The 8,038-nt window shown below is 40.6% G+C and overlaps 1 protein-coding gene across 2 annotated transcripts in view; it reads right to left on the minus strand.

The window, feature by feature from the left end:
• wdr11 (WD repeat domain 11) overlaps positions 1-7,728 on the minus strand; it is a 51,326-nt gene extending 43,598 nt beyond the window's left edge. For both annotated transcript variants that reach the window (XM_041050157.1, XM_041050156.1), the window contains exons 1-6: positions 7,546-7,728; positions 6,630-6,741; positions 5,061-5,214; positions 4,640-4,813; positions 4,014-4,215; positions 628-793 (exon numbers count right to left, since the gene is read on the minus strand). In XM_041050157.1, coding sequence (XP_040906091.1) covers positions 628-793; positions 4,014-4,215; positions 4,640-4,813; positions 5,061-5,214; positions 6,630-6,741; positions 7,546-7,631 — 894 coding nt within the window. In that variant the 5' untranslated portion in view covers positions 7,632-7,728. The remainder of the gene's footprint in view (positions 1-627; positions 794-4,013; positions 4,216-4,639; positions 4,814-5,060; positions 5,215-6,629; positions 6,742-7,545) is intronic.
• Positions 7,729-8,038: the final 310 nt, after the last annotated feature.

Consider the following 8,038-nt stretch of genomic DNA (forward strand, 5'->3'; position numbering starts at 1 on the left):
ATTCATCAATTTCCAATTAGAAGTCCAGACTCCAAAAGAAGGGAATTGGCACCTAAAGGTCACTGGTGCTGCTGGATGTGCCTATAGAAAGCAGCAGAAGTTACACGATATGTAGACTGGTGAGATTTTTTATTTATTTATTTTTTGCTGTAGCTAAGGACTGCACAGCCCTGCTGTGCCGTCGCCAGACCTTGATAAGGTGGGCACCGAGAGGAAGGAAGAAAAGTAGAGAACTTTATCTTTCACGGCAGGGGGAATTGGCTTCCTGGAAGAATCATCCATAAAAAAAGACAGATTTTGGTGAAGCCCAAAGAGTAACACAATAAAAGCAGAAACTTGTTTGAAAGGAAGGAAAGATGGGGATGAAGGAAGCATGTTAGACAGCCATCCTTTCATTTATCTCACCTAGACTAGCTAAGATGTCAAGCTGTCTTTAGAGAAAAGGTTTAGAGCTGACAGAATCCTGACCTTGAGAAGTTTGTGCATTTGGCAAATTAATTATCTTATATCCACCAAAAATGAGGTCCACTCTTTCTAGGTTTGTGCTTTCCACAAATTCTGATTGTGCCAAGATATACTGAGATCCTTACCACACAGAATTTGCTGTACATGAACACAGCGCCTCACCTGAATGAAGGGCACTCCGGAGCGCTCGATGGCCACCACACCAACAGTCTGGCTGAGCTCCAGGTCCAGGATGAGGATCTCTCTGGGATAAAGCAGCAGCATGTGGTTCCTCTTGGATGGCAGGTAGGACAGCTGCAGACAGTCGTTCAGCGTCACCGCCTCCGCACTACAATGTCACAAAAAAGAGACAGGGCAGGAAAGCGCACAAGGTAAGAAAAGGAATTAGATTCAGAGTCATGTTATTTTCTTAACTGAAAAAAATTGGCATGTATTCAGAAAGGGTAAGCCAAAAGTCTTTAACAAATTAGTTCATCTTTTGATTAATGAACTAAAATTTCATAGACAATTATGCCTCAAACCTGTATTTCCTACATTTGGCCACTGTCTTGGTTTTGTATATTTATTTTAAACTCCATATACAAAGCACAAGACATGTTTAAAGAGGCAAAAAGTAAACTGTCGTGACGAGAAATGAAAGTCCAGATAACAGGATGTGTTGCCAGTCTTATTCTCCAGACACGCTGTCAAAAATATCAGACTCTGCTGTAATAACAATACATGCATATGAAATATGCAAATACTGTGTACACCAATGTGAGGGTGGATTAAAAAATCTTAAAACAAGTTCAATAAAAACTGTCTCATTTCTGAGATCAGCTCAATCTTTATTCATGTGTTCCCGTACAGACGGCTGAATGAATTAGTTATTACTGTTGTGGGCTCTGTGAGTCACAGGCAAACGAGGAAGTACTTAAAAGGGAATTTGGTCAAACGACAGTCGGCTGATGAATTAAGCAGGTATTGGCTGCATCAGACAAAAAATCCCTTCCGTTATTTCGAGAATCCTAAAAAATGTTAAACTAAGTCTGTTTGCTGTAACTAATTACAAATACTATTATCCATGGCAGCAGCCCAGTTCGATCTCTCTGTCTGACAACAAAGCAGCCACAAACACTTAGCAGTTCAGTCAAGAAGGAACAGAGGGTTGATTTTCTTAGAATCCAGGAGCGAGGCCATGGCCATAACTCATTCCTACAGCTTCATTCCTCTAGGTCACAGGGAGATCAAATAAAGGGGAGACAAACTTTATAACACAATGGAGATCATTATCATCTTGGGGAAAGCGTAACAGATAAAATGAACTCAATAGAGGAACCTTTAGGAGTTGCTGAGCTAAATCACATAGTTACCAGCTCCCTGAAGCCAGGCGAGGCAGCGATAGAGGCTGAAATGACTGAGCCACCACAGGCAAAACATCAGAAAGAAAGAGTGAAAGACTTCTGGGTCTTAGATGTAAAAAAGAAAGCAACAGATCTTCACAGAGGAAGAGGAATAAACTGAAAAAAAAGACGTCCTGTTACCCCAAAACCTCCTGAAATATTCAGATGTCCAATTTCCAAAACATCACACACTTCTCACATCTCTCTCTCTCTCTTTTTGCTGTGAGTAAGGCATTAAGGCTACAGCAGTCAATGGATAATACATGCCTTTACAGGAAACGATGCACATATTGTATGTTACTAATCTTATTATTAGTTAGTCACTGTTTACTACTGACTCTCTTTACACCTTGTCAGAGCTGCATGAAGTTACTGGTCATGCAAACAGAACAACAAAAACAATTTTAGTGTTCTTTTTTTTTGTGATAACGAATTGTAAATATTACATATCTGACTGTGTGTGTGTGTGTGTGTGTGTGTGTGTGTGTGTGTGTGTGTGTGTGTGTGTGTGTGTGTGTGTGTGTGTGTGTGTGTGTGTGTGTGTATGAACAGGCATGCTGGAGTGTGAGTATGAAACTGATTTCTATTATCTTGATAAGGGGACCAAATCTGTGTTGGCTAACAACCAGATTAATGGCAGCCTGATGAGACACTGATGTGCGTGATGTAGTACTGTATTCACCGGGTTTCTGATAACACTCTGGGAGAGCAGAGTCCTGTTTTAAATCCCCCATCTATCAACCTGGAGGCAGACAGAGCCAGAGAGGAGAGCTACTGTAACACTGAACGTGATAAACACCCAAACCCGACACACAGACAAAGGCAGACTGAGGGAATACAGCATTTTCAGCAAGAGCAATTACCACTGCATGAAAGGTGAGGGAGGAAGGTGTCACATACCAACAGAAGACACAAAGACTGAAATGGATATGAGAGAGGAAAAAGACAAGTAAGATTAATGGAGTGTTTGTTATTAGAGCTGGCTGGGTATGTGGACAGAGAGGCTGGGATGCTGCTGCTATAAATAAGACTGTTTGACAGTCACAACTGCTCAGGCAGGAAGCTGCCAGCACATCAAACAAGGCTGTGGTTCCTGATCCGTCGCAACTTTTTGTAGTGTCTCATACAGTTTCACAAGTTTGTCACTAAATGGTATAAAAATGTAGGTTTGCCACCAATTCATGTGTGTTTCAGTATTACACTTCCTGACACTTGCCTTCATGTATCACCAGATTTAAGCGTAACTGACATGACAGTTTTAACTGCCACAAAAAAATAAATGTGAACTTGGTCAAACTGCTCAGTTTTAAACGTTGATGGAAAAAGAGTCAACACCAAACTCCAGACTGAGTTAAACCAACAAATAAGCTCTTCCATGCAAGTCAATCACAAAATGAAAACAAAATCCATTATAATCCCACGTATTGAAGCCTGTTTTTTCATCCTGTTACAGAAACAGTGTCTGGCTCTTTATCTCTCAGGTGTGATAAATAGTTTTGCCTTATTTGTCATGTTTCTCCTCCCAAACAGACAAGCTGTCACAATTCACTTTCAACAAGTCTTTTCACTTGTTGAAAAATAAAATGGGGGTCGAGCAGCACACGTTCAGAGCTTATTCAAAAAATATCTCGTTCTTATGTTAATGTGCACCTAAGACGGCATCTTTTACTTTGTGTTTTTCACTCATATCTAAATGATGTAAACTTTGATTAATGTAACAAGACATATTCCGTGCCCAAATATGATGTCCAGCAGCAAAGGACATAACATAATTAACGCATGCTGACAGGTGCAGATTCACCACAGGTCAAGGGCACATGCATACACTTTGCAGGCCAAAGATGCCCTGAGACTAAAAAAAAAAATGTCTGATAAAATTATCTCTCTGAACTCAGTTTGAATAAAACTCCATTGAGTTGACCCTGAGCAATGGCCTTCAATCCCAGCTGCTGGAGTTGGAACTGCGAGTGACCTTACTTAAAAAAAACATGTTTCCATGGATATCAGAACTTGACTGGTAAGGTTTACCTTACCAGTGAAAACCAGTCAAAACCAGAAAAGTGCAAAACAATCACAATCAACAGGGTTTGAGTTTGCCTCTGTAAAAACTTTCTAAACATTTTAAATTATAGTTACGGAAATAAAGTCTCATTTAGTGGCACTTACGTGGGTTTTTCATTGGTGATGAGCACTTTGACCTTGTTGAGGGCCTTCTTGGCACCAGTAGGGGCCGGTGCAGCGGCGGGAGCAGGTTTGGTGTGGGCGGGGCTTGCATGGGGGCTGGCAATGTAGACCTTTTTGCCAGCGCTGCTCGGTGGCTTGGAGTGGGAAAAATCTGTGATAAAGACTATTCCTTCGCTGGTCAGCACTGTCGAGGAAGAGCAAAAAAACATTAGAAAGATGCTTATGAAGATCACAGCTGAACACCGTGTCAGTATTCTGTTAGAAACTTTGCATCTGTCACTTCAGAAAATATCTGTTTTCCTTTTTCTCTGTTCTTTCCCCCCCCCCCAAAAAAAGTGATGTATGGAAAATAAGATATTACAAACGGTTCAATGGTTAGCATAATAGAATGCCATGCATCTCGCTAGACCTAGAACAGTGTCTCTGATGAGTGTTAAGAAATACTGAGCCAGAGTATTGAATTTCACCACGTACTGAGCTTGATGAATCATAAGTCTAAGAGCTGTAGACACAATATAGAGACATGACATGAATATGTGTTAAAAAACGTGACACAGTGACTGAATGAAGGTCGAGTCATACTTTTGGACAGTATGTTGTTCACCTACATGCCATGTTGGATGGGTCAAAGGGGTCAAAAGAAAAGGAGAGGATGTTCTCAGCGTAGCTCTTCTTCCACAGCTTGGTGCCTGTGTCTCCGTTCCACAGAACAATGTAGTTGGGAGGGTGTACGGCTAACAGCAGATCACGAGACGCATCCTGATTCCACAACCACTCCAAGTCTGACGGGGAAAGAGATTGAAGACAGAGAAGAGAGTTTGGGAATGAAGAGGACGGAGATGTAGTGTGTGCCAGAAGGAAAGACAGAGAGTGATGGTAAGAGCATCTAATGAAAACAAATAGCCAGCAACAGAGCAACAGCTCAGAGTTTCTCCTTGGCAGCACTGGCAGAATAATGTCCCATTCCTGTTGCAAGCAGAGGGGGGAAATCAATTCAAGCCTGCATGATAGGGGTTTATGATCCCTTACCTTGGATAGGTTTGGAGTGCTCCTGAATCTCACAATGGGCAGTGCCGCTGACCACATCCCACACTATGATCTTCCCCGAGGCATCTCCCGAGGCCAGTCGCAGGCAGTAGGGTGAGCTCAGGTTGTGGTAGTAGTTTTCTCTGGACCATTTCACCTGCCAAACACAAAACACATGTTGCCATTCAAATAAAACTGACTTGACTTGAAGATGATGAATTTCACTAAATACACAACAAATGCCACAGTCGTCGTATTAACTGAAGACCTACGCTGAGCAGTTCTTTCTGTATTATTGCTTATGTAGATTTTAACTACTAACTACAGCCTTGGCCAATTTGGGCTTAGGGGAAAACAATATAGAAAACTAAACAAATGAGATACAGACCCTACTGGAAACACACAATATTGAAATCTAGCCAATACAAAATCAATACTAAAAAAGACAAATGATTCCATGAACAAGCTGATGATTACATAATTGATTAGGTCTGTGTATTTGTTCATGAATAGGCATGCCCTTTACTGTGGCTACTACTACTTCTTTTTTTTTTTTCAGCAAGCATTCTTGTGTCAGGCTGGGTGGTGAGGGATGGCCCACTGCTGTGGCTGTGGTGCTTTACAAGATTAAAGTGTGCTTTGGAGTGAGGAATGAGAGCCTCAGATTGAGCCCAGGCTCTGATAATCACTGTAGAATTTATTGCCCATTATTTACCCTTCTACAAAACACACAAGCATATGTACACACACACACACACACAACAGGATTCTCCGTCAATGCAGAAGCAACCTTTGTCAGTGTTGCTGGTGTTGGCTTGACACAGTGAAGCAGAGCTCAATTTGTCTGTCAGGCAAGGTCGAAAACAACCTACCGCAGCCCACACAATCACACAACGCTGACATTAATATTGGGTTATAAAGTATTTCTCCGTCAGCAGATGTTTGTTGGTGTCTCACCTGGAAAGCCAAGCCAAATCAAGAAACTGACATGTTTGTAAAGGACAAAGACTATAAAAGCACTGAAGATATTTGAAGTTTGCAAACCCTACTGCACGTGCATATACACTGACTTAAAGTGCAACAGGTAAGATTTATGTCCAGCAAATTCTTTTCACATTAATCAGGCTAACTGGTCACAATTTTTTTTAACCTATCCTTAAAATATTCTACCCTACATTGTCAGTTTTTTTTCCCTCTCTGATCTTTTTACTTTCATGTCAATTAATTGATTAAGTAATTGAAAGAAAATTTATTATCAACAATATTGATTGATATGTTCCGCTCTCTTTCCAAGCTGCCAAACACTTGCTGGGTCTAGATTGTCAAACTGGGGATTTTGCTTTGGTTTCTTTTCTTGTTTCTTTGATAGTCAATGAAATTACTTTGGACTTTTGATGGTAGGACATCACTATGGGCTCTGGGAAATTATGGTGGCCATTTTTAAACTTTTGATATTTTATAAAGTGATTGATAATTTAATTAAGAATATACCAAAGAGTGTGAACCTAGTAGCCTTGCGGCCTAGTATAAAGCTAAACAGTCACACAGATGAAAAATGGTTAAGAAACTGACCTTGACCACGTTGGCTTTGTGCCTTTCCAGAACCTGGATGGTCTGGGCTGTCTTTGGATCGATGATGAGAATACTGGAGTGACATCCCTGCGCTATCAGCCCCTGCCAGCCCCTACAGAGCATGAGAACCACAGGGAAGGAGAGGAAGAGGAGTGTAACAGACAAAAAACTTAATAATGAGACAAGTGGGAGGAAGCTGAAAGTTCTTTCCACTGCAGAGTAAAAGAGATGTGACTGATGCACACCTTCTCCTATGAGTAGTATTACTTGAAAGCTGGGTCTGCATTACAATTTCCTGCTCTCCACTTCATGTCTATAACAATCTTCATCTTGCAGTGTGCACACATCTGCATTCATGTGTGGCTAAACCAAATCCAAATCCTGACTCCTAAAAAATCACAAATTTCCACGTCAAATCTGAATCTCCATGGCTCCAAAATGGAAAGTGTGAGGCCTCAGTCGTGAATATTGCAATATCGAATATATACGGATCATTTCCGCTTCATTTATGTGGAATAAAACGTGGTGTTCGTGCAACCCTTATCTGAAATAGCAATATTTCTGGTAGCGTTAATAAATTTAACTGCACTTCTAAATTTAAGCTTACAAAGTCACACTGCAGTCAGTCTCTGTCGGATTACTGTTGCAAGATATGCTTTACGAAATGTGTCTGGCCCAGCAAAATGTCACATCTAATCACATGACACAAGATACACTGGATGCTTCTGTTTTGTTGAGAAAAATCTACATTACCGGCGTCAATAAATACTGGCATCTTTCTAAGCGGCAACAAAAGGAAACTAAATAATGAAACACGTACAATGCAATTAGTAGTTGCAACACATCATTTGTAAGTCGCACATCTTGACTGAATTAACCAGCTGCATTATGCTAGCTGCAGAGGTGCAGTACTCACCAATCTACCGCGGTTTTATTCTGTAAATTGAGAGTGCCAGTCAACGTCCGAGCCGCGAGTTTGATGTTGACGGTGTAAGGAATCATTATTGTTCGTGAATATTTATGCTACATCAACATTTGATGACCAAAAGCTGCTACAATTTATTAGCTTCTGTGGTTCGGCTCTGTTGTGATTTCTAACAGGAAGTGAAACGGTGCTTCTAAACGAAACGCCGTGCGGAAACAAAACCCAGAGCAACAGGGTTCCTAAAGTGACATTCTCGATGTTTAAAATTGTCACTGCGACATTTCAGTAGGTAAAAGCCCCGAAATCGACTAAACAATTATTTTCCATCATATAGTACAATAAAATTTAAAAGAACAACAAAAGATAAATTAAAAGATAAAAGTGAAACACTAACTTGCATTCTAACTTTTGTTTTTTCTTTCTTTTTTCTTTTAATTTGTTCATATATTTATTTTGGATATTCTATTATTACAACTGTGTCCTG

Source organism: Toxotes jaculatrix, chromosome 11 (genome assembly GCF_017976425.1).
Source record: "Toxotes jaculatrix isolate fToxJac2 chromosome 11, fToxJac2.pri, whole genome shotgun sequence".
Taxonomy (NCBI): Eukaryota; Metazoa; Chordata; class Actinopteri; family Toxotidae; genus Toxotes; species Toxotes jaculatrix.